Source organism: Cordyceps militaris (assembly GCF_000225605.1).
Source record: "Cordyceps militaris CM01 unplaced genomic scaffold CCM_S00006, whole genome shotgun sequence".
In the NCBI taxonomy this organism is placed as follows: Eukaryota; Fungi; Ascomycota; class Sordariomycetes; order Hypocreales; family Cordycipitaceae; genus Cordyceps; species Cordyceps militaris.
The window spans coordinates 1,945,261-1,970,224 of NW_006271974.1; the positions used below are offsets into that span (position 1 = coordinate 1,945,261).

General features: G+C 55.1%; 10 protein-coding genes across 10 annotated transcripts; 4 read left to right on the forward strand and 6 right to left on the reverse strand.

Annotated features, from left to right (window-relative positions):
* Window positions 1-93: 93 nt before the first annotated feature.
* Window positions 94-1,866, reverse strand: CCM_07876 (isoamyl alcohol oxidase; the record flags this gene model as incomplete). Its single annotated transcript, XM_006673016.1, has 1 exon — window positions 94-1,866. One exon carries the CDS (start codon window positions 1,864-1,866, stop codon window positions 94-96), a length of 1,773 nt encoding a protein of 590 aa, XP_006673079.1.
* Window positions 1,867-2,157: 291 nt separating this feature from the next.
* On the reverse strand, window positions 2,158-3,907 carry CCM_07877 (C6 zinc finger domain protein; the record flags this gene model as incomplete). Its single annotated transcript, XM_006673017.1, has 3 exons — window positions 2,158-2,931; window positions 3,219-3,743; window positions 3,848-3,907. The coding sequence occupies 3 exons, from the start codon at window positions 3,905-3,907 to the stop codon at window positions 2,158-2,160; spliced, it is 1,359 nt and encodes a 452-aa protein (XP_006673080.1).
* An 828-nt stretch (window positions 3,908-4,735) lies between these two features.
* Window positions 4,736-8,238, reverse strand: CCM_07878 (sensor histidine kinase/response regulator TcsB/Sln1, putative; the record flags this gene model as incomplete). The annotated part of the gene is made up of 2 exons (XM_006673018.1): window positions 4,736-6,381; window positions 6,432-8,238. The coding sequence occupies 2 exons, from the start codon at window positions 8,236-8,238 to the stop codon at window positions 4,736-4,738; spliced, it is 3,453 nt and encodes a 1,150-aa protein (XP_006673081.1).
* Window positions 8,239-9,664: 1,426 nt separating this feature from the next.
* Window positions 9,665-13,297, forward strand: CCM_07879 (ethylene receptor; the record flags this gene model as incomplete). Its single annotated transcript, XM_006673019.1, has 1 exon — window positions 9,665-13,297. The coding sequence occupies one exon, from the start codon at window positions 9,665-9,667 to the stop codon at window positions 13,295-13,297; it is 3,633 nt and encodes a 1,210-aa protein (XP_006673082.1).
* Window positions 13,298-13,560: 263 nt separating this feature from the next.
* On the reverse strand, window positions 13,561-15,223 carry CCM_07880 (aminopeptidase Y; the record flags this gene model as incomplete). Its single annotated transcript, XM_006673020.1, has 4 exons — window positions 13,561-13,900; window positions 13,954-14,154; window positions 14,214-15,035; window positions 15,117-15,223. 4 exons carry the CDS (start codon window positions 15,221-15,223, stop codon window positions 13,561-13,563), a joined length of 1,470 nt encoding a protein of 489 aa, XP_006673083.1.
* A 1,742-nt stretch (window positions 15,224-16,965) lies between these two features.
* Window positions 16,966-17,646, reverse strand: CCM_07881 (O-methyltransferase, putative; the record flags this gene model as incomplete). The annotated part of the gene is made up of 1 exon (XM_006673021.1): window positions 16,966-17,646. One exon carries the CDS (start codon window positions 17,644-17,646, stop codon window positions 16,966-16,968), a length of 681 nt encoding a protein of 226 aa, XP_006673084.1.
* A 916-nt stretch (window positions 17,647-18,562) lies between these two features.
* Window positions 18,563-19,870, forward strand: CCM_07882 (lipase/esterase, putative; the record flags this gene model as incomplete). The annotated part of the gene is made up of 2 exons (XM_006673022.1): window positions 18,563-18,641; window positions 18,708-19,870. The coding sequence occupies 2 exons, from the start codon at window positions 18,563-18,565 to the stop codon at window positions 19,868-19,870; spliced, it is 1,242 nt and encodes a 413-aa protein (XP_006673085.1).
* Window positions 19,871-21,012: 1,142 nt separating this feature from the next.
* Window positions 21,013-21,351, forward strand: CCM_07883 (Paired amphipathic helix; the record flags this gene model as incomplete). Its single annotated transcript, XM_006673023.1, has 2 exons — window positions 21,013-21,102; window positions 21,157-21,351. The coding sequence occupies 2 exons, from the start codon at window positions 21,013-21,015 to the stop codon at window positions 21,349-21,351; spliced, it is 285 nt and encodes a 94-aa protein (XP_006673086.1).
* Window positions 21,352-21,372: 21 nt separating this feature from the next.
* CCM_07884 (aorsin endoprotease precursor) lies at window positions 21,373-23,268 on the reverse strand (the record flags this gene model as incomplete). The annotated part of the gene is made up of 2 exons (XM_006673024.1): window positions 21,373-21,558; window positions 21,598-23,268. 2 exons carry the CDS (start codon window positions 23,266-23,268, stop codon window positions 21,373-21,375), a joined length of 1,857 nt encoding a protein of 618 aa, XP_006673087.1.
* A 711-nt stretch (window positions 23,269-23,979) lies between these two features.
* CCM_07885 (uncharacterized protein) lies at window positions 23,980-24,316 on the forward strand (the record flags this gene model as incomplete). Its single annotated transcript, XM_006673025.1, has 2 exons — window positions 23,980-24,063; window positions 24,113-24,316. The coding sequence occupies 2 exons, from the start codon at window positions 23,980-23,982 to the stop codon at window positions 24,314-24,316; spliced, it is 288 nt and encodes a 95-aa protein (XP_006673088.1).
* Between the last annotated feature and the right edge of the window lie 648 nt (window positions 24,317-24,964).

The following is a 24,964-nucleotide window of genomic DNA, read 5'->3' on the forward strand; positions in this document are numbered from 1 at the left end:
GCCTACTGATAGCAAGAGTAGAAGGGACTATTAAGCTCGTTAGTATGTTGGTCGTCTCACTCGCAATCGCCAGTCTCTCCTCGCGCCATCAACTTACTCGTTCTCGCCCCTCCAGCCGACACACTTATAGCAGTCAAATATGTGCGTCGGGTCATACTCTGATTTCACAGCGGCCAATCGATCATAAAATGCGCCAAAAAACGTCTGCTTCCAATCGGGCTCCAGATAGTTGGCCTCATTGAGGTATGCGCCGCCGCCGGGACTCAGCTTCTTCAACGGATCGACAAGCTTCAGAAATCCAGGGCCGACCACGTCCTGCAGCCGCCGCCCCGGCAGCGGCGCGTCCCACTCGCCGACGTGGATGACGTGCCAGAGAGCGTCGCGCCACGCCGGATGCGCCGACGTCGACTGGTCCACGTCGAGGTTCGTGACGGGCGTCTCGGAGACGACCTGCGTGCCGGTCCGGTTGACGAAATTGCGCGCGTTCAGGATGCCCTGCGCGACACCCTCGACGAGCTCTTCCAGCGTCTCAGGCGTGGAGAAGACGCTGCGCGGGATTAGACGAGACGTGAGAATGGAAAAGATGCCAGATGGCTCCGTGATCTTGGCGTCCGCGGCGGTGACGGAGAGATAGGCTGCGTAGTTGGCGTACGAAGTGTACCCTTGGGAAAGCACCTGGAGATCGGTCCTGTTGTTGAGATAGTCGTGAAACGGCTGCATTGCGGATTTGAGCTTGGCCCCGTCATCGCCATACGGCACTACCTGATTAATGGAGAAGACCTCGGGAAAATATTCAACCTGCCCCGTGAGCAGCTGCGCCGACCAAGCCGGCTGGTTCCTGGCGTGCTCGCGCAGGATCTCACGAAGGGCTTTGTTCTTGCTCCGGTCCCAGCTCGGCCCGGCATCGGTAAAGTTGGCAGTAAATCCAAACGTGTGGATCGGCACCGACGGGTAGAGCTGCACGCGGTACTTGGTGAGGACCGCGTACGTGCCGCCGCCGCCGCCGCGCATGGCCCAGAACAGCGCGGGGTCGTTGCACTCGTTGACGGTGCGCAGCCGGCCGTCGGCCGTCACCACCTCGAACTCGACGGCGTTGTCGGCCATGAGCCCGTACGTGGTGGTGAAGGAGCCGACACCGCCGCCCTGCCCGAAGCCGCCGGCCAGGCCGACGGACTGCTCGTAGCCGCCGGTAATGTCCATGCCGTGGCGGCCAAAGAAGCGGTAGGCGTCGCCGGCCACGACGCCCGCGCCGAGCTCGCCCACATGCTGCCCGTTGGCCGCGGGGCAGTCGTTCGCGGTAAAGTTGGCGTGATACCCGAGCGTGCCGAGATTCTTGGTCCAGATGGCGAGAGTGTTTGGGACCGACGACCGCCCGTAAAAGTCGTGGCCCGTGTTCTTGATGCTGATGCGGATATTGTGCTTCGTGGCGAAGGCCAGGGCGGCAGAGATGTGCGACGGCGCCCGCACGTCGACGTAGTACGCCGCTAGCCGCCCGAGCGAGCAGTTGGCGTACAGAGACTCGGTCGGGTCCGACTCGAGGAGGCCGCAACCGGTATCGTGGCACGTCTCCCAGTTCAGCCAGTAGGTCTGGCCAAACGACGCGCCTCGACTGGTGCTGTTTCCGTAGAGCGCCTGGATGGACTGGCACGCGTTCGCGTCGTAGTGAGGGGAGCTCTTGTAGCAGGCGGCCGCGAGCGGCACGGTCTTGTATACGTGGCCGCCGATGCTGCTGTTGAACTGCGTCCACTCCTGAGCAGATGGCCAGCAAGCTTGGCCTGGACGGCAGTTGTATCCCGGATCTGAGTCGGGGGACAGGGCTGCTGCAGTAAGAGCCAAGGGCAGCAGTAGCAAAACGAGAAATGACATTTTGGCAGATTTTTGACGCAGTGTCGCGCTGGTGTGGAAGATCTAATGGGAGCTTGGTGAGTACAGTCACTGGCTACATTCCAATTCTTTATATAGTTGAGTGTGATTATTCTTCCCTGCTTTATCCGCGCGGGCTGCCGGGGTTCGGAATTATGCACGAATTACTTTCCCTTTTCGGAACGAGGCGCAGTAAGCGTACGATTGCAGATCAAAGCCGTATTCAACGGGTACTTGTGTGGTAAGAGTAATGAGGCGGACGTCATTGCCCGTGCTGAACATGGTACATCTGGTCTAACTTGTCAACAAGGAACGCGTCGTCTTTCTCTCCCGCAGTAGCTTTGCCATGGAGAATGCTTGGTTATGGCCCATGCTATGCCCGATTTTATCTAGACACACGGCAATCCACTCTTGATGCTCCCTCGAAGCTATCCCCGAGTTTGCAGCGACAAGCAGAGGCCACATCAGCGCGAGGCCGCTGGACCCTGTCCCTCCGATCAAGCTTCCATTACCACCGTCTTCGCCGTTTGAGGAATGGGGCAGCCCGAAATAGAATGGGACACTAGCACACACGTCTTCGAGGAGCTGCTTCAGAGTCTGTCGACATTGAGTCGCCACGGAAGAGTAGTGGGCATCTGTCGAGAAGCCACGGCCTTTAACTGTGTCGATGATTAATTCCTGGAGCACGATCCTGGCACAGCGGTAATTATTCCACATTTTGGCGGCTTCCAAGCTCTCATATTCGTGGTAGTCGCAGCCCCAAATGCCTTTGACGATTGGTCGTCCATCCTCGAGCGGAACCTTGAGGCTGTTGTAGCGCCACCGGTCTGGGATGTCCAGAAGTGCCAGTACAAGTTCGGCATCGAGCCTCATAGCCAAGAAAATGATGTCTTTGTGGCCGTGGTCTTGATGCATCTTGGCATCGGCGCACAAATCTGCGAGTTGCATCACGGCAGAGGCTAGTCGGTCCAAGACCTGGTGGTCGGGATTCCGGTAGGCAGCAGCCTGTTGAGTGAGCTGGGCAAGTATAGGCGGATTCGGCTTTTCTTGGAATATTCTACTAAGAGACTGCGAACAACATGCATGTTAATGTACGTGGGACCGACACACATCGTAGAGAGAGAGGCGACGAACAATCTGTGCTCGTAGGTGTCTAAATAAGCTCAAGCCCTCGCGTCCGGTAAGCTGGCCCGGGCCGCGCAGCTCTAGCAACAGGGTGGCGCCGTCTAAATGGGCCACCCAGCGGTCCATGAATGCATCATCGCTGCAGACGATGACCTATAGTAGCATTTAGAAAAGGGAAGGGGGGTGGGCAGAGGAGCCATACCAGGGGGGGGGCAGGGCAGTGAACCGACCTCGTAGATGCTCAGGAGAACCACCAAAGCCAGCGTTTCGTCCTTCTTGCAGCCTTGCGTACTTCTCAGCGCCTTGTTTGTCTCTGCCAGCGCAATGGTGTATTCGCTCTGCGCCTTGAGCATGGCCTTGGGCGAAAGCCGGATGTTGGCCCACGCAGCCATGGCGACGGCATTCACCGCCGCCTCGATGGCTGCATGCCTGCTGCTCATTTCCACGAGCGGGAGGAGGTACGAGAGCTCGCCGTTCTTGGGGGAGCGCGGCTGCATGTAGTTGGAGACGAGATGGCATCTCGCCGCCTCTTTTACGGAGTAGGCGATGCAGGGTGGCACAGCAGCGACGGCGAGCTGCGGAGCGGAGCGCTTCGGTGGGGGGGGTTTCTTCTTTCCTGGCAGCACCTGGCGAAGGGCCCGGGCCGCCGCGAGAGCATTCTCGTCCCGGAAGCGCAGGTCCAGCTGGTTGCGGTAGCCGGGGCACGGCACGCCGGCTCTGGCGCAGCAGCTGCAGCAAGGCTCCGCATGGTTGCACTAGAGAGAGAATGATAAACGAAAGTAAGCGTCTACGATCGACAGAGACTTATACATGAAGCATAGTAATGACGGCTGCTGTGCGTCATTGGGAAAGAACCTACATTGAGGCGACGCTGGCGACACCGCGCGCAAGCGGTGCTGGGCCGCCCGCGAAAAGGCATGACTGCGGCTTTGCCCAAGACGGCAGGTGAATCGGCGTGGGTGTCAGTAACTAGACAATGCCCAAAGATGAAACGCAGTGTGGCAATAGATGAGAAGGGCCTGGGACACGGAAGGGTGCATGTGAAATGGGGAGACGGCCCTGACAGGACGGGATAACATACAGCAAGGGAAAAGTCTGGGAATAATTAGCGGCTGAATTGCAACTCGGTATTTCGGCAACTAGCCTTGGTGCAAACTGGATGAAGACCGAAGTATATACCTTATTGGGACGGGTGGCGCCGCCACTGTTGAAGCGCCGATTTGATCGCGTAAAATGAGGCTTCTGTTCTTTATTGGTGGACGCATTAAGGACAAGAATCCGAGCTGGCCGGGGAGTCGATTTGCAGGTTTGTACTTTTTTTATTTTGGGGGAAAAAAAGGGGGACGTAAAATCAAGTTATCCATATTCTTCAGATAATGCACCTTGGCAATGGTGGGCAGCTCAAGCACAGTGTCATACAGATCTGAAGAGTGGTGATGTTGCTCGTATGTAGTATACTAATACTAGTCTGCAGCCGAGTTGGCCTAAAGATGGCCGTTACTCAGTCACCGAGATGGTTGATGACGTGAGACTCCTCATACAGAAACGCCAATGCCTCGACTTGACAACAGACGGCGCCTTGCGCTAGGAAAATATTGAAAGAAGCGCCTGGATCAATCTGATGGGTACATGAATACACGGTCCTGTTGCGTTGCATGCCAGACACTCATACACTTGCAGGCACAGTATTTAAATAGCCATACATATAACATGCTACTGTACATTGTACTCATCTCGAGTTGCCCTGCTACTCCAATTTCTCAGGCTTTTCCTCGTATATCGTTGCAAATTTCGTCAACACACTCTTCAACGCTGACCTGCGAATCGGCTTGGCCAAGAACTCATTCATGCCCGACTCCATGCACTCCTTGCGGTTACTCTCCTCGGAAAACGCCGTCAGGGCCACAATCGGCGCCGCGTAGCCCATCTGCCGAATCAGCCTCGTAGACTGGATCCCGTCCAGGTTGGGCATCTGCACGTCCATGAAGATGAGGTCAAACTTGTGGTTGCGCTCCATGTTGGCCTTGACCAGCTCGTACGCCTCGCGCCCGTCCTTGGCAATGGTCACGTCGAGCACCTGTTCCAGCTTGAGCATCCGGCGCACCACCTCAATGTTGGTCGCGTTGTCGTCGGCGACGAGCACGCGCAGGTCGCTGCTGGCCGACGACGACGCGGGGCCCGACGTCTTGGCCTTGGCGGCTTTGGCTTTTTGAATGGCGGCTTGTGTCTCGACGCGCGTGGTGGGCGGGACGACGGTCGTGGAGCCGTTACCAGACGGCGGCGGCGGAGGCGGTTGGTTCGGGTTGGGTGGGAAGAATGGTGTGCTGAGACCGACGAGTCGTGGCTGTATGTCGCTGCGGTGGCTTTCGCTGTTGTTCGTCGACGTGGTGGGATCGGGCTCCTGCGCCAGAACGCTGCTCAGGGAATTGCGATGACAGCTGCCGCCGCCACCGCCCGTCGTTGAGCCACCGGCGCTGGGTGCCCTCGATCTTGGCCTCGTGCTCTCCGAATGCGTGCTCGGCGCGCGATCGGGGATATGCCGGAGGGGGATCTGCAGGCTAAACGTAGAGCCAAGACCCTCGGTGCTTCGCACAGTGATTGTGCCTCCCATCAGCTTAGCCAGCTGCGAGCAGATGCTGAGACCTAACCCGGTGCCGCCAAATTCTTTGCTGAAACTCGAGTCCACCTGCACAAACGGTTCAAAGATCTTGTCTTGCATGTTGAGGGGAATACCCCGCCCCGTATCCTCGACTTCAAACGTGAAGAGATATGTGCTTCCGGTCTCCTCGGTGGAAATCGGCGATTCCTCGACGTCCCCATCGAAATGGACAAGCGAGTTGCCGATGGCTTCTCTTTCCTCGGGTGTGTTGACTCCAGTGTGTGTATTACTTGAGGATGTTGATTTTGGATTCGGCTTTGGGGAAGGCCTGGCTCGGTCACGACTAGTCTCACTATGACTGCGCGAGCTGCTTGTTGAAGCCAGTTTTTGAGTGCCCTCCTTTGGCGTTGCCTCGTCGCCCCAGTGTATGCGAACTTGAATTTTTCCACCAGCTGTCGTAAATTTCAGACTGTTGCTGACCAGGTTGATGATGACTTGCAGGATCCTGTGCTGGTCTCCCAGGATGTACATGTCCCGTATGCGATTAGGCCGGGCTGCTCGAGACGAGCCTTGCTGAACCAGAAGATAGTGTGGTTTGTGATCCTCGAGTAGGTGGCCGGAGTAGACAACATCCAGATCGATTCTACTTTCTCGGGCTTGTTTCTCAAAGATGGAAACAATTTGGGAACGAATCTCTCCCAGTCGGAATTCCTTATTCTCAAGCTTAATCTCGGAGCTGATTTGGTGCTTGGAAAAGCTGAGCAGATCCTCTAGAAGATGCAGCAATAGCTCACCTAATTTCGAAGTTAGCCGGGCGCAATCGATAGCGAAGGCTTATACTTACCCGATCTATAGAGTGTTTTCAAGGAATGTTGTATGTGAAGAATGTCATTCTCTTCCATGCAGACTGCACATATACCCATGATACCATTGAGAGGCGTCTTTAATTCGTGGGAAATGTTGGCAATAAACAGAGTTTTGCTCTCGTTGGCCGCCTCGGCGGCCTTCTTGCTGATCTCTAGCTCTCGCGTTCTTTTTTCCACTTGTTGATCGAGTGATGTATACTGTCTCACAAGCTCATCCGTCATTTTGTTGTAGACTTCTGTAAGCTCCGTCACCTCGTCCGTAATTAGATGAGACCTTTCCTTGACCCTGCCTGGGATCTTGAAGATCCGACGATGACTCTCGATCTCAGCTTGCGTGAGTGGTCTCTGAGGCTTTGTAAACTGTCTTTTGAGGCTCCTGAACAGGCCTTTAACGGAAGCCGAGGAAAGTGTGCCACCAGAGCTAGCTGCGTTTTTCTCATCATCACTATACGCGAGATCGATTCCGGGCACAGTGATTGACTTTTCAGTAGCAATCTTGAGTCTGCGGATAGGGCGTACACTGAAGTAGGCGCAGGGTATAATCAGTAGCATCACCAACCCAGCGGTTCCAAAGGCACAGCCAACTAGAATTTTTCGAAGCTGGGATATGGGGTGGTACGCCTCGCTGCGCGCCTTTTCGACCACCACAGTCCAGTCAACTAGCGTAGTCTGGGGACGAGCAACACCAGCTGCCACCGAATATCCTTGTTCATTTGTCGCTGTCAAAGTTGCACGGGCGTTGTTCAGCTTGCCATTGTAGCTGGAATAGACCCCGTTGACGAGCGGGTAGCGCGATAGAATGAAGGGCATGCCCCAGTTCCCTTGTTTATCAGTGTGGCGGTCCGTCTGGCCGTGATACGAGGCCGGCTGCAGGACATAGCGAACCGCGTAATTGCTGAGAGCGTCCGTTGGCGGTAGATAGGTGGCATTGGAGGGTAGTAGAGGGGGCGGGAACCGGTTTGATGGATCATTTGGCGTGACGATGAGCGCGACACCAGTGCTGCCTAGTCCGTCTACGGCAGTTTGGATGTCGAGGAACGAGCTGGCGGCAGCGACCAGGGTAAGATAGCCAAGAATAAAGCCGTTGGAGCGAAGAGAGCGAATAGGGATCGTGAGGGATATGAGGGAAAATGTTTGGTTGATGGCCAGCGGACCAAGTAGCAGCCCCCGGCTGTCACTCAACAAGACGCCGGGAAAGGCACTAGCAGCCACGGCGGTCTCTGAGGGAATGTAGGGGTTGGGAAAGTCCAACGTCTCATACGTAATATTGGGGTAGAGAGAGGGCGGATAGCCGAATTCCGTGTCGCTCAGGTTGACAGGCGAGCCGGCGGGCGTGAGATAGGGCAGCAGGATGTTTTGCGTCTGCGACCCGACACCAGACCCCGTGACGCTGATGAGGCCAGTGGCATTCTCGCCGGTCTGGTTGCGCGAGTAGATGCGGGCCTGCAGCAAGCCAGTAAAGCTACTCGTCGCGAGTGCGCTCTGCAGGTCCGTGACGGTCGGCTCAAACGGGTCCGTAGTTGTCGCGTTGCCATTGTAGTAGTTGACGAGGGACTGCTGGATGAGGATGCGGGTCGAGACAGTGCGGCTGATGGTACTGAGGAGCTGCAGCTGCGAGTCAATCTTGGTGGCATAGAGGGAGGCGGCGAGGGCGAGGCTGTCCGTTTCGACGTTGATAACGAAGCTTTGGACGTAGATCCATGTCGGCACAGCGACAACGGTGAGGGCAACAAACGCGACGGCGCTTACGAGCAGCGCGAGCTGCACCCAGATGGGCACTCTCATCCTGCTGGTGTGTCTGAGAAGGTCTACCGATAGGCCCGTGGGCAGCACATGACCTTTTGTCTCTGCTCCCTGTATCCGTACTAGTAGTTCGGACGACGGAGCTCGTGATGCGAATAGAGGTGGTTAATGGTGCTTGAACTTTGTGGCCCGCTGTCCTGAAAGACAGGTTTGCTAATGAGGGAAAGTCGGGTCTCAGAATCCCATGGCAGAGATTGCAAGCAGGCCAAGTGGACGGGAAAAATAAAGACGGAGAGGGGAAGGAAATCGAACTTCTGTACCCGTACAACGTTGTGACACACTAGCTACCCGTTGCGCGCCGTTTGTTACTACTAGCCTCAGATGGCAATTTGGCGAGCCATCCATCCCCGTCCTACCTCTTACCTACATAGGTACGGTTGTTACAGTGTTACAGCATACTAAATAACTGGATACTGGATCTGCTCGGGTAACTAACCCAAGTAATAGTCCGTTGGTAACAGGGACAGGGGCCGGACGAATAACTCCGCGCTATCCAGTGCAAAGCGCGCTAGTGAACAGCTAGGTACTCCGTACTTGCTGCAAAATAGGCCGCGGTCCATCGAGATTCCCTATGTTCTAGACCGTTCCCAGTGTAGCCACTTTGGAATTCCATCATGGTCAACGTTGCTGCATTCTGGTTAGAGCCAGCCGAACTTTTCCATTGGGTCAGGGCAATGCCTCGTTCAGGACCTTATTCGAGGCTCGTCATGATCAAATGCATCGCCCAGAGAGCAGGATACCCTATAACGGCTTGGCCGTGTCAAAAAGGACTCGGATGCGCAGGTCGGCGGGCTAGAGTGTTTCAAGATGATAGAATTTGAATAAAAATGTATCTCGTGCTTGTCTTGACAAACGTTGTGGCGAATGAAATAAATAACAAAGGCTTGTAATATTCCTATTGGGAGTCCCCCTAGTTGAGCAGCTATCACCTATGTATCTACGTTGCCGAGTGTGATCCCACTTTATCTGAATAAAATCATGACTGATACTCCGTAGAATACAAATACTTTGTATGAGACATGAATGGAATACCCAATGAACTAGCTTCCAGAATCCAGTCGCCACAAACGCCACCTTTCTAATCGAGTCTCGCCATACGAAGCTTCAATAGTTGATGGGGCGATTCAGGCCGGGTTACAGTAGCCCCCCCTTCAGTGGGCCTCCCGATGAACAGCGGCTCAAGCGATTTGCAACACGCACAACATAAAGTTAGCAACGGCATCCAGGAAGCCGAACAGGCTAACTACCTCTGGTTCATGCACAAATTGTCCAATGCGGCCATTCAACGTTGATGGGGACTGTACAAGCCCGTTCTTCCCGTACGCCACTTGTATCGACTCTCCGTCATGTATGACTTCGTTTGCACACAAGCTCGCATCGCAACACTCCGCCGCGGCGACAACTCCCCATGACACCGCGGCTTTTCACACCGCGCGCCGAGCCTCCCAGCGAGCTTCATGCCCTCGCGCTCTTGGAGATTCTCGACGCAGATTCCCGCCCGACATTTGTTCTCGATCTCGACCCCAACCTTGACTTGGCGGCCCCCAGAGACCTCGCGTTGGAGCACACTATCAACCCGGTGTTTTCCAACGAAGCTCTACAATTTCACGAGCGCCTTTGCGAGTCTCTGTTTGCGCCGAGTGCCGCGACGCGTGCATCCGACAACCAGCACAACAAGGCGACGACATTTGCGCAGTTCAAGGCTTGGGCCGAAAGCGCCACGCAGCATGATGGGTCCAAAGACATCTATCCCGTCGGCTTCTTCTACAACGGTGTTTTGTGGACAGGCTCTACCATCCGACGGCGATGGCGACTCATCAGCGGCAACCAGGCGTGGCAAGGGCCAGACTTGCAGGCGTTGATGCCCACGGAACATGCAGGCAAGGCAGCACCCGACATGGACGATGGAACGGTGGCTACCCACACTACTGAGGACTCGGTATGTTCTCAGTCCGTCTTCTCTGAGTCTACTACCGCCTCACACAGACGCTATACCATTGATTCTGCCCCCAACGGATCCTCTCTGTCTTCCTACGCGCCTTGCATCTCGCTCTCCTCCCCCGAGATGGCCGTTGCGGACTGGACCGTGGCACACCCCAAAGGCCTCCTGTCCAGCCATATCCAGCACGCGCGCAGCGTCCACTGGGCTCAGACACCCCTCGGCCCCATGGAGAGCTGGTCGCGCGAGTTCCGCCAGGCCGCCAACCTGTGCATGTCCAACCCCCATCCCGCCGCGCTCTTCTGGGGTAGCGAGCTCACCATGCTCTATAACGAGGCCTATGCGGTGGAAGTCGCCGGCAAGAAGCACCCGTCGCTCATGGGTACGGGCTTTTCCGGGCCCTTTGCCGAGTTGTGGGATTATGCCGGCCCCATATTTGCCGAGTGCGGCCGCACCGGGACGAGCGTGCGCAAAGACTACGACTATATACCCATTGACAGAAAAGGCATCATTGAGGAGACATTCTTCAACTGGTCGTTTACCCCACTGTACGGCGGTACGGACCGCATCTTGGGGTTCTATAATGCGCCGTTTGAAACGACGCAAGAGGTCGTGGCAAAGCGACGCATGCAAATCGTCACGCAGCTAGGAGAGAGCACAGCGCAGGCCAAGACAGTGAAAGACTTTTGGCCCTGCGTCATTGCGTGTTTTGAGGATTATCACTACGATATCCCATTCGCGTTTTTATACTCCATGGATGACGCGAACCAAATACCAGATGCAGAATCATCAACCCACAGTGCTGCCGCTACTACGTGTCGTTTCCAAGGGTCCCTTGGCATACCGGAAGGACACATTGCCACGCCTCCACAGCTCGACCTCAACGGTAGCCGCGGAGAGGGCTTTATCCCATCCTTTCGCGAAGCCATACGCAACCGCGGGCCGACGCTTCTCCACACGCGCGATGGCTCTCTACCAGAACCCCTGATTGCCGATTTCCAGTGGCGCGGCTTCGGCGACCCGTGCCACCAGGCCATTGTATTTCCTGTGCGTCCCACCAACGAAGACCGGGTCCTCGCCGTGCTGGTGCTCGGGGTGGCGCCGCGCCGCATCTACGACGACGAGTACGAGGCCTTTCTGCGCATGCTCAACCGACAGCTTGCCACGTCGCTGGCCTCGATTATTCTCTACGAGTCCGAGGTGCGCCGCAGCCGGGAAGCAGCCGCGCTGGCGGCCAAGAAGCATCAGCTGCTGGAGGAGGAGCTGCGCTTGCAGGCGAATCGCATGCGCCAGATGGCGGAATTCTCGCCGCTGGGCATGTTCTTCATCAGCCCAGAGGGGGTCTTGCTCGAGGCGAATGAGCAGTTCTTTGAGATGACGGGCTTGGACAAGGAATGTCGGCTGCCCATGTCCTGGACGGACTGCGTGGCTAGTACGAGCCAGGAGTCGATAAGCCTGGCTTGGGCACAAATGCGCGACAAGAGGACATCTTGGTCGGGTGAGCTGCTACTCAAGAGTCGCCCTCCTAGTCAAAGCCAAGCGCAAGAAATTTTTGAGCATTGGGTTCTCTTCACAGCGCACGTCGAGACACAATTAGATGGCTCGCTCAAGTCCGTCATGGGATCCATTACAGATATTTCGCATCTTAAGTGGGCGCAAAATCTGCAAGCGCGCCAACTCGAAGAAGCCGAGGAGATGAGAAGGCAGCAGAATGAATTCATCGACATCACCTCGCACGAGATACGCAATCCGTTGAGCGCTATTCTGCAATGCGCCGATGACATTTCGTCTTCCTTGGCAGACGCAGACAGCACCTACCCAACCAAGGAAACATTGGCAGCCTGCCACGAGGCGGCAGCGACAATCTCGCTCTGTGTGCATCACCAAAAGTCCATTGTCGACGACGTTCTCACCATTTCCAAGCTGCACTCCAACCTTCTACAAATAACACCTTCCGTGACCCAACCGGAAACGATACTGCGGCGCGCGGTCAAAATGTTTGAGTCGGAAGCTCTGGCAAAAGACGTTCGCCTCATCATTGACCGTGTCCCGGGCCAGGAGGACCAGGATGCCGCCACCTCTGTCGTTCTTGACCCCAGCCGCGTCTTGCAGATTCTGGTGAACCTCATCTCCAACGCCATCAAGTTCACCGTGTCGTGCACGAACCGCGTCATCACCGTGAGCACGTGTATACAATCCAGCCCGCCCGAGGAGACGGACGTGCCAGAGTTCCACTTTGCACCCTCGGACATTGAAAGCCGGACAACCGACAACGCCAGCGAGTGGGGGCGTGGCCGGCCCGTCTACGTCTGCTTCAAAGTCAACGACACGGGCTGCGGGCTCGCGCCGCGCGAGCAGACGGCGCTCTTCCAAAAGTTCAAGCAGGCGTCACCGCGCACGCATGCGAAATATGGCGGCAGTGGCTTGGGGCTCTTCATTTCCAAGAAGTTGACGGAGCTTCACGGGGGCCGCATTGGCGTGGCGTCTACAGCAGGGCACGGAACCATGTTCTTGTTCTATGTGCAGGCAAGAACGAGCGATGTCTCCACGCCGGCTCGAATAACGGAGGCGCTTGGCCACATGGATATTCATTCGTCAAGTGTTGCTGCGGGTTCGAGACGTTTGCCACCGTCGCCGCGTCGAACAAAGGCCGCAACGGAGCCACGCACTCCCACGCCGCCCAACGAGGCGCTCGTCAATACCCATATCCTTGTCGTGGAGGACAACCTGATTAACCAAAGAGTGCTCGTGAAGCAGTTGAGAAAGCTTGGCTGCCACGTCTCCGCTGCGAATGACGGCATGGAGGCGCTGGACTTTTTGAACAAGACGCACTTTTGTGTCCCCAGTGGAGCTAGTCTGTCGCTGATCCTGATGGACCTTGAAATGCCCAACATGGACGGCCTCACGTGCGTGCGCGAAATTCGTGCCATGGAGCGCTGTCGCAAAATAGCAAGCCACGTACCCGTCGTTGCAGTCACGGCGAATGTGCGCAATACCCACATCGAGGCGGCAAAGGAGGCGGGCATGGATGGCATTGTCTTGAAGCCCTTTTCAATCAGAAGCCTGCTGCAGAGGATAGAGCCCTGGATACCCATTACTTAACAGTGGCCTTTCTAATGGGCTAATTGTTTTACGATCAAAACATCGCACCTGCCAGATAAAGTCCTTGGCCCATTCCGAATATTCAATACTTCGTACTAGCTACTAGTACTAGTGCATCACTAGGGACTAAACGGGGACCCTGCACAATAGAGTCTCTACTGAAGGCAGCTGTCTGCCGAAGACTGGTTTCGTCTGAGGCGTCCAACAACTTCAGCGACAGCGTGCTCATAGTCTTCCTCTAGATAGGTGCATCTACTGTATACCTAGACGGAGGTGAGCTCACCGCCACAGCTCGCGTGCGTCTCCTCGACTTGAATGCCACTCGACCAGTCGCGGAAACTGTTCTGCACACCGCGCGCCGACTGCGGATTCGAGCTCGTCTTGTTACGTGACGGCACGCCGTCCAGATTCAGCGCAAACTCGGCCGCCACATACGCCGCGGCCTTGGCATTCTTCTCATATGCGTCCCAGTTGATGTTGTTGAGGTTGTCGCAGAGCTGGTGGTAGCATTCGTCAAAGGGAGCGCCGGCGCCGGTAAAGAGGCCGCTACTGGGGATGCCGGCGTTGAGAAAGCCGACGTAATCGGAGGAGGAGCCGAATTTACTAGCCAACAAGGATTAGCTGGAGTGTTACAAGAGGGTAAAAGGACAACGTACGCGTATTCAGGAGCGACACCGGCGGCTTTTAAGTACTCAAAGAGGGGAATGGCGCCGTATTCGTGGGCTTCGTTGTCGGCGTAGACGACAAACTTGGGCTGGGGGCTGGCAATCATGTCGTAGTTGAAGTAGAACTTGATCTTGTCCTTTTCCGCGTCGGACAGGTGCGTGGTGTAGTACAGCGAGCCAATCAGTCCAAGCCTACGTACATGGAAGTATCAGCAACACATCTTTAGATTTGCAGATTTAATGAAACTTACTCCTCAGCGCCCCACCAGGCGAAGCGAATCTTGTTCTTGAAACCAGTGTACTTTTGGAACGACGTGGCGATTTCCAGCAACGCAGCCGTGCCACTGCCATCGTCGTTGATGCCGGGTCCGGGCTGCACGCTGTCCAGATGCGCGCCGAGCATGACGACATTGTTCGGGTCTCCGAGCTTCGTCTCCGAGATGATATTCCAGCCCGGCCGCGGCTCGAAAATGGCATCCACCAGCAGCTTCACGCTCAGCTTCTCCCCTGCTGCCAGCCTCTTACTCCACCCCTCGCCGACGTCGCGGGTCACGAGGCCGACGGGCACGACGAGGCCGACGTTGGCGGCGCCGAGGGTCGCGCCGGCCGGGGTGCCGGCGGCGTTGTGGTAGAGCACGGCGGCGAGCGCGCCGTGCTGCTTAGCGAGCTTGAGCTTGTCCGAGATGGCGCACGTGCCTCGCTTAAGCAACACGATCTTGCCGGCGGCGTCGATGCCCTCCCACTGGTCGGCGAAGCACATGGAGCCGCGCGTGTCGTCGACGGGCGTGTCGAGGAGCGGCGCCGTCACGCCGTCGGGCAGCGGCGTCGACGACACATACTGCAGGGCGATGACTTCGACCGCCTCGCCCGACGGCCCCGTGAGCTCAATCTTGCGGACCTGCGAAAAGGTGTGGTTGAACTCTTGCACGTACGTGTCGAGGCGTGCGCCAAATCGCTTCTGCACGCGCTCGAGGACAAAGTCCCGGGACGCCTTGAAGCCGGGCAGGCCGTGGGCGCGGTTCCCGCCGTTGTCGCGGGCAATCTTTTGCAAGTGCCACAGCACGTTTTCCAATCTATTTTGGCTCGTGTTAATGACGAGTCCAGACGAGCCATTCCGGCCGTTGATCAGGGGGGGGGGGGGGGGGGCCGCTTACTCTCGAACTCGGATGTCCTTGACAGCCTTGTCGGGCGTGATGGGATCAGTGGCATGCGACAGGCCGAACACCAAGGCGCCCAAAGCCGCCGCTGTTGAAAACTTCATGGCGTCAGTGTATGATGGGGCTTTTATCAATGTAGAAAAAAAGTGATTGAGGAAGAAGGAAAGAAAAGAGTTCGTCACTGGGGCTTTTTAAAACAAGTTTACCCGTGGTAGCTGCCAAGATACAAGATGGACGGTCTGGACCTGCCAAGCAAGCAAGACGCAAGCACAGGACATCACGTTGGGCACTTTGCACCGGCGTCGCCAAAGGACCTGCCGTGTTAGGCAGTTGCGAAAAGAAGCTTATATTTTCTTTACTTGGTGGTGCGCTCTTGGCTGGTCTGCCAAGGCGTTATCGGCGGGGGTGGCGTCATTGGCTGCTTTTATTCGCCTTTAAATTTCCCGTGTTTCTCAGCCATCGGCTCGCGTTCCTTCGGCATAGCTGAGCCTTTTTGAAAGAGGTTTTTATGCAATTATTAAGCAGGTACATTGGGGGACGCGCGGGTTTGCAACTTGGATTCTGCGCACATTTGGGCTTTACCCACATGTCGGCTAACCAGAGTTATAAACCAGTGGTTGGACTACTTAGAGAGCGAGCCTGTTCGCAACATGGAATGTAGATTGGCGTACGTTTCAACCCATAGTGTGCATGGGTAATTTACGCACGGAGGCCTCATATGTCATTGTGTCTGTTTTTCCTGTTTCCAACAAAATATACAAGAGAGAGCAGGGTATGCTTCTAGGACTAGGGCCCGAACAAGCCTCGACTGCCAAGGCTGTTATTGCGATCTTCTCGCCCATGCCCCCAGCTGAAAGGGCCAGCTTGCTTGTAGAAACATGTGTGCTGCGCCCCCATTGCCGTATCTCCAACTCGGTCCTGGATAGTGCCGTAGCCGGTACTGCGACGACCATGACGGCGAGGCACATACCGTGATAAGTCGTGATGCCTTTTGCAGAAGCAAGACGCAAAGAAGTAAGCCAAGTGTAGCGAATAATGTTGGTGGATTTTTTTTGTAATTACCAGCGACTTCATTTTCTTGAATTCATGTTGCGGACCCTGGTTGCTGCAGTTGGTCTAAAGTGGCAGCAGGCAAGTACCTACAAGAGCGGGACGTCAGAACACCGCTGGTCGCGATGCCACGCGCGCCAGTCCCTGGGCTCTCGGCGGAAGTAAAAATAATTGATTTTTATATGGTAGGTGTGCCAATAAGTCGTCATGTTCTATACCCATTTTTAGCAGTCCTTTCACGCCATAGCACGGAAGTGGAAACAGAGGCTTGCGCCAGCTTTCGCAGGATCGCCGGGCCGAGCCGATCGATGGCGGCGTGGCGGATGTGTACCTGGATGGTGTTGCTTTTTATTCTGGGCAGACGGGTATTAATTATTGGTCAGGAGCGCAAGATTCCGAGGCGGCTTTTAGCGACTGAACCGCTAGGTGCGGATTCAGCAAGTGGTACTCGTACTTTCAGCGGCGCTTAGCCATGCGAAACTCGCTTTCAACTGGGCTCATACCATACCCGCCAAACCATCAGCAGCTTATGACCGTGAAGATGCCCATATTAGACATACCTCATGACCACGTTCTAATCGTTGTATTCGGAGACAAAGTTGGACATAATTTCTTCACATTGATCAGCTTCTAATTTTAGCTTGTAGCCGCACCTCATGCCCAGTGCGGCGTACAGCGAGCGACAAGGTAGCCCCTCTGTAGAGATGTTCGCAAATAGTGCAAGTTTATTAGTGACCTGGCTAACGTCCGCAACTCGGAATACCTCGCACATGGAATCAATCGCAACTCGACAAAACTAATTCACAGTCGCAATCACAAACCCATCAATAGAAGCATTATCCACCACGCCCTCCGTCCCCGATATCTTTGGCACCAGCGTCGCCGTCACATTCTGCGCCTTGCCGATCCTCTCAATCAGCGTGCCCTCGCCCACACTGCCCCCATGGCAGGTAATAATCTCCTGCACGACATTGTCGATAAAGATGCAGCCGTTCCTGCGCGTCAGCTTCACGGCCCAGTCAAAGTACTCGGCCTGCGTGCCCCAGTCGGCGTCGATAAACACCATGTCAAACACGCGGCCCTCGCGCACCAGCGCCGGCAGCACCTCGTGCGCGTCGCCCAGGATCATGTCCGGCTCCGCGACGCCCGCGGCACGCAGGTTCTCCAGCGCCACGTCGCGATGTTTGGCGTCAATCTCGATGCTCGTCACGCGCGCCCCCGTCTTGGCCAGGCAGATGGTCGAGTACCCGCCGAGGGCGCCGACCTCGAGCACCGTCTGCGCGTTGACGAAGCGCGCTTGCAGCCCGAGCAGCTGGCCCTGCAGCGCCGACACCTGGATCGCCGGCAGGCCGTGCCGCGCCGTGTTGGCGAGCGCCTGCTCGAGATGCGTGTCGGCCTTGATAAAGGCCTTTTCGGCGCCGGCTTCAATCGCCGTGATGTGGGCGATCTTGGTGGAGAGGGGCGTTGCGGGGGGCATGATGGAGGTGGATAGTGGGAGATTATAAGTAAGAGGCATATACCTAATTATATGTACATCATTACATGGATTCTCGGGTGCATCTTTGCCTCTTTTATATTTTATCCCAGTCGGCGTCGGCTCGGAGGTACAGTCATCGGTATCCCGCACCGTCGATCATCAGTCATCTCCTCGGCGATTTAGATTGATTAGATTATCACTCGGCCTCGGAGAGCGCACGGGAATAGTCTAGCGGGACGTGGCTTTGGGTCATGAGGCCGGCTCGAATAGCACGGTTGCCTAAACAAGCGTACATATTATGTAAAAGGCGTCGTCATTCGGCCGAGCAGAAGTGGTTCAAGTCGACATCTTGATGTAGTTCCTCACGTCTGAACCAGCGAGGGTATGCTTGCCCCGACGTGCCTACCCTACAGCACAGTACCTATTAACGTTATTAACGGGCATCTGTACCTCCTCAGCCAGACGGGCGGCCTCCTCTTAGCCCTGGTGGCGTCCATCATGTGAATCTATACTTACGCTGGGTTCCAGTCCGATGCATCCGACCCGGCTTGGTTATTACTCGCACTTGTAGTGTGTAGTTGGGCATTACTCTTCTTTCAGCTCCAGGCAACCGAGAGCCCTCTGAGCCACGATAGTGATAGTACTCGTCGGTGTGGTCGCCCTTCTTTTTTTTTCTTTCTTCTTTTTCACATCTTCCTAAAAAACAGTAGATTTCCAAGAAATTACTCTCCCATCATAACATATGTTAGCGTTAAGCGCCGTAGACCACAACAACAACTATCGTCTTATAGCGTACAAAGGCGATGTACCCACTAGCCTCGGCATCCTGACGCGCTAATTCATCTCATCCGTGCCAAGTTCCAAGCAGAACCGCAAACTCGTAACAAACAACACGATAAAACACATCTCCGAAATCATGTCATCAAAACAACTCGTGCCTGGGCCAATGGGCCCCTTTGACAAAGTTTCACTACTATGGCTCGTCCCCCTCACAGGTACGACTGCGTCTCCGTTTTACAGTCTGCGCCGTTGACTAACTTCTCTCCTCCGTTCGCTCATAGTCGCCCGTGCCCTGTTGGCGTTTGCATCCCGTAGCATCGACTCTTCCTCTCTGCACTGGCGCCAGAAGCTGTCCATTTCGCTGCTGCAGGCCCTGCGCCGCACGCTCAACCCCCGCCACACCTTTGCCCACGCCCACCAGCGACTCACCGGCGAGGCTGTCCGCGCCTACTGCAGCGACCGCGGGCTTCCCTATGCCGCCGCCGCCGTAGCATTGCCGGAGCATGCGGCTGCGTCCGCAGACACCACCACCGTCCCGCACGTGCCGCCGCCGCCGCCGACGCTGCACATTGTCACGCCCGCCAATGCGCCCGAGGACGGCCCGACGCTGCTCTACGCCCATGGAGGGGGCTACCTCAACCCCTTGCAGGCACCCGGCCACATGCCCTTTGCGCTGCGCTGCGCCGCATCGTGCAGCGCGAGGCGTGTCGTCTTCATCGAGTACGCCCTCAGCTCGGAGCACTGCTATCCTGCCCAGCTCATACAGATGGTGGCCGCGGTGAAGCACCTCCTGCACCACCCCCTCCCCGGTACTGAGCTTGCGAGCCTAACGCCGGACAATTTGATTATAGCGGGCGACAGCGCCGGCGGTCATTTGATTGCCAGCCTTCTCGCGCACGTGGTACATCCCTGCCCGTACGCGCCGCCATTGACGGAGCTGGGCCCGTCCAAGGGGAAGCAGCTCCGCGCCGTGGCCCTCTTCTCCCCATGGCTGACGATGAAGACGACCGATGCCTCGTTTACCGCCAACCGCGAGAGCGACTACCTCTCCGCCCAGCAGATGGATCTGTTTACCGAGCTGTTTGAGCCATCTCTGACCGAAGTCTGGGCGTCGCCCATAGAAGCGGACGATGCTGCTCAAGTGTGGAGGACGGCCTTTCCGCAGGCAGCGGCGGCGACGGAGGCCGTGGCCAAGAGAATGCTGGTGACCACTGGGACAGGCGAGACGCTATTTGACTCGTGCGTCAGGTTCGGAGGCGAGCTGCTGAGGGCGGACATGGTGGTGCTGGATGCGGACGAAAAGGTGGCGATGGTGGCCGAAAAGGCGTTGGTGCTGACGATTGCGCCGGATGAGGCGCATGTACAGCCGGTGCTGGACTCTGCGCTCAGATATGCGCATGGGTGGTCGATGAAGGCCGCTGACACATTCCTCAAGTCTGTATAAGACGTGTCATAACTAGCGTGCAGCTGGAAGAGCCAGGCATAGGGACACTGTATCTTGCTATGTTATTCAGGTATAGTGACACTGTATCTTGCTATGTTATTCAGGTATAGTGACACTGTATCTTGCTATGTTATTCATGACAATACTCCATAGCTATTGTGGTGTTTGTCTGTGTGCGGCCCACACACACCACGGGCATAGCCCGATACGGATACAATGCATCTTCATTCTCGTACAAACCCTTAAGTGGTAGCAATTGCATCAAAAATTTCGTGCGACCCGAAGATCATTCACACATTCCCAAGACGAGACAGGCCACAGATCCTGTCCGCGGGCCGACCCAGCTGTCATCATGGCTAGCCACGGCGTCATGGACCAGTCCAGACGCATCCTGCAGGATACCGTGCACTGGCATACGTGGCTCATCGGAGATCAGACGAACGAGCCTTCTCCGAGATGGACAAGGCCAAGCTGACATTCCCGACCAATACGGCTGCCCGCCGAAATCTCGGACACAGACGTACCCGGACTCCTTGTCGCTACTGGTAGCTGACCTGCAGTTGCTTCGTATACTGACTGCTTTTCAGCTACCACCACCTACGGAGTACGCCGGGTACCGTACTTTGTAGTCTGCCAGCAAATATGTGACACTAAGATTATAACTTAATAATTATTTTCTTTATTTACTACTTAATCCTGTTCAAATATTTTAACTAGAAATAAATTTACCAATTATCTTTAAAACTAATTATACTAATTAACAAATAACATATTAATTACTTTTATATAATTATATAACTTATTATTTATTTACTTTTATAGTTAAACATTTTTTATTATAATTTATTAATATACTTTATTACTTAATCTTATCTCTCTTATCTAATAATAGTATTTATTATTTACTACCTAGTCTTACCCCCTACTCTCTAGTAATAGCGTTAATTATATACTTTATAAACTAGGGATATAGGTGGTGAGGAGTATTAGAGAGCTCTAGAGAATTGTTATTCTAGACGATTGTTATTCTAGAGGATTGGTATTCTAGAGGATTGCCATTCCGGAGGATTATTATTCCGGTGCCTGTTAAAATAACTAGCTGCCACCCTTGCTTGGGCTCTTGACCTGCAACACTACTCACCATGGAAAAGCAGCTCGCAGAGGAGACTCCAGGGCCAGGTTTTGATCCTGCCGCCCTCAACGGCCCTCTTTCTTTCGTTTTGGATGTCCAGGTACGTCAGCTCCCCTAACCCCCCACCAACGACCAGTCTGCTAACAGCAAGTAGAAACGCCTGGAAAGCCAGCCTGAAACTTACCAGAGCTTCCTGGCCTCGTTCCAAGAATATCAAAAAGCACTCGCGTCGCCAGACGCAAGCAAGGACAAGCATCTTGCGGCGCTGAGGACCAAGGTTGTTTCACTGCTACAGGATCACCCAGATCTCAGCAAAGAGTTTGAGCAGTACTTTGCTCCAAACAAATAAAATTTCTTCCGTCTATTGAATTCAAGGCAACGTTTTGTAGACATCCCACAGCCTCTGGTAGCTTGGCGTGCCCAGGCCCGTGACCGGATCCCACCCCTTGTCCGCGGGAAATCCATCTCCTCCGCAGCCGTAGTTGTGCCCTTTGACAATGTCATTGAGCGCTTCGCTTCTCTTGTACAAGACAGGATTCATAAATCCTACTGGCCCCTTGCCCATGATCAACCGCGCATCGTTCAGCTTGCTCACCAGGCTAGCAAACGTCGGCGCCGAGGCCGATGTCCCCAGCACCGTCTGCAGCTGTCCGTTGACAACCACGACATAGTTTGCAGCGCTGGCGGCCACATCTGGAATACCCCGACCGTGTGGGTTGAAGCGTCCATGTAGATGACCTAGACCATGGTCTTGCTGGCTGATGTAGCCCTGCGTGTGAGGAACCTGCCAGCTCGGAGCGCCGAAGACGTCGCTAAAGCCGCCGCCCGACGAGCTAATTTTTCCAGACGGAGCCGTGTGATAAAAGGCCACCTCTTGGTCCAACACGGATGCGTTGGGCGGCAACTGTGTGCCGCCCACGACGGTGACGTAGGGACAGCTCGCTGGCGTTGTCGGGCGGAAGCGCGTGGTATTGTTGGGAGCATCCGTGCACTGGCAAGACTGGCCAGCAGGACCGCAGTCCGCCGAGGACACGACGACAGTGACGCCCTGCAGTCCCAGCTTGAGGAACTCGAGGCACTGCCGCCGCAGGTACTCGTTGGGGTAGCTTGCCTCGTCCCACGCATAGGAGATGGACAAGACCTTTGTCGGGTTGACGATGGTGCCGCAGTCGGTGGTCTGGTTGTACCCGCCTGGCTGCCCGCTCGGATACGTGCCGTCAATGGTGCTGTTCAAAGCGCCGCAATAGAACCGATCAAAGGCGGCGAGGAGGTTGTTGAGCGTGCCAGGAACAAACATGTCTCCTAGCTGGTAGTTCATCACGGGCGTGGGATGGGTCAAGGCCATTACGTATTCAAAATCTAAATCGGCTTCCATGTTGAGGAACGGTATTTGGGTAGTATTTTGCCAGTAGCCACCGTTTATGGGGACGATGATTGGACGTCTACCTTTTGTGGCAAGATTCATGGCGTCGGCAAAGGCGTCGAGGTCGGCCGGCAGCCAGGATACCCAAGAAACTTCGAGCACGCCGATGGAGCTTTTGGGATGGCTCGTGATGTTGGATGGGATTCCGTAGAGAGCTCGTAGGCAGTCGGGAGTGGTGTACTTGTGGCAGTTGGCGAGGGTAAACGGATAGCTTGAGGCTTCCTTCGAAGAAGGCATTGCTAGCGGAATTATAGGCTTGGCTTTTGCTGCAACAATCTGCTTGTTTGCTGGCAGACGAGATGCAGCCAAGGTCGTCTCTTGAGCAAGAGGCATGACAAAGTCAATGTACGCATCCAGATGCTCAGGGATGTTGTACTCGTGGAATCTAGGCTCTGCTCTGCTAACAGACGCATGCGAGTACATCTTGACCTTGGTGCCCAAAAGGCGCTCTGCCTGCTTTGCTGTCGTATCAATCTGAATCCAGCTCCTATCGTTGGAGAGGCGCGTGCCCTGGGGCCGAATGCCACTCTCACCCAGCCAGGTCAGCGTCTCCCGAATTACCTCTGCCGCGGGAGCGAATTTGGCAACAACTTCTGTAGACGTCCAGAAATTGCCAAAGTCCAAAGACTGTGGATCAGATACACGCATGAGGTCTACTTCGGCGTCTTCCCAGCGGCGCTGCGGCGACAAGGCCAGATGCAGGCGCATAGGTGACGTTGAGCCAACGATGGCAGCCTCTTCGCGCCATTCTGGTGAAGCAAATCTCTTTTTGAGGGGAGCTTTGGCGTTTGTCTTGGCTAAACACAAAAAAGCACTGAGCAGAGTGAAACATATAGCCGGCATCTTTGAGCTTGTTGGCGTGCCAGATCTGGAAGTTACCCAAGTCAACATCAAAATACCTCAAAGGGATCTTTTCCTTATAATTACTTCCAAACAGTGTATAGCAAACTCATTCATACGGGAATGCATGCCGGCCCGTCGCACGATGACATCCACCGTTTCAGCTACTCCATCAGGCTGTGTTTGTGGGTAGTTGCTGGAGCCACAAAGGGTTGCATCAGCCTCGCGTAAATTTTATGTTGTTCGGCATCTCAGCTGTTCTGAGCAGCCGCCGCATGCATATTGTAGTACCTGTGCTGCAGCCAGGATATGAGTAAGAAACTGAGGCAGAGTGTCCGTCAGGCTGGGAGCCGCTTCCTTCTCCGGGTCAAAGCCTGACTTGGACCACTGCGAGCTGAACAACATGTTTCATATCGTGAGACTTCACGCCGGGCCTTGCTTCAATAGACGGTCTAGGCACAGTAAGCAATCGGCTATTTCCTGATGAGGTATACGGAGCGATGTGGCTATCCCGACGTCATCGTGAGTGACCGAACTGCAAAATAAACAAATGCCGACAAGTCGAGAGCCTTGTCGTAGTTCCGATGATGGTATTGGCATACGCAATATCGATGTATATAAATACGCCCGCCATCGCTGCTAGTCAATGCTGGCAACCATCGCTGCACTTGATCTGTTGACAAACTTTCTTCACTCCCATCTCCTCTCGCCAACATGCGCTTCTCTATTGTTGCTCTCGCTTCCACCATCTCAGCTGCGGCTGCCATGCCCGCCGATGTGGCTGCTCTTCAGGACCGCGTAGGTTCCTCCATTCCCTCCATCGCACCCCTTCTAACCTGTACCGCAGACCATTGCTTTCCCCGAGTGTCTTGCCGCGTGCACGCTCTTCTGCATGACTCACGGAGACGCGCCTTGCGTCGCCGCCTGCGTTCCCATCTGCGCTGCTTCGGTTGAGCCTGGTACTCCCATCACTGAGGTCAAGCTCATGACTGGTGGTCTTGGCTTCGTGACCAAGGATGGCCAGGTCAACTCTGGCACTGTCCAGGTCTAGATTCTCGGCTTCTACGTATATAAATTATCTTACAACGAAATTTGTGCTCTGATGAGGGCTAGCTACCCAGGATGCCGTGCCTGGATACGCCACAATGCCAGCACAGTAGCATCGCTTTCGGTGCGACGTACTGTCAGTATGTGACTTAGTCTAGGTTGGCTCTACATAATCTACACGCACTATTATATCATTTTCTGGTTTGCAGTGTTGTCTGCGCTTAATTTCATTTGATTTTGATTTGATTTCTTTTCTATCTATAATAGCCTGTAGCGGCACTATTGACGACCACCTCTCCATGCCGCTACTCAAGTCAGTCTCACCATTCGTTCTGTATACGCTGCATACGCTTCCTGCCCGCAAGCCACAGCATCCGCTATGTAGTTTCGTCATGGCGTCTCGTCGCCGGGAACTTTAGGTCCCTCCACATATCGCTAGAATGTAGCTTATTGTAACTGTGCATCTGCTTAAAAAACAGCTGCGTGGATGTACGAACAACTTTTATGCTCAGATTCCGTTGGTATTTATTGGAATAAGGGCGTATTCGAATTACGATAAAACAAGGATAATAACAGTCAAATTGAGGTTCCTGATGATTGATTAACTAACTAACAAACAGCCTTCGTTCCCTCCACAGACCTCGAAAATGGG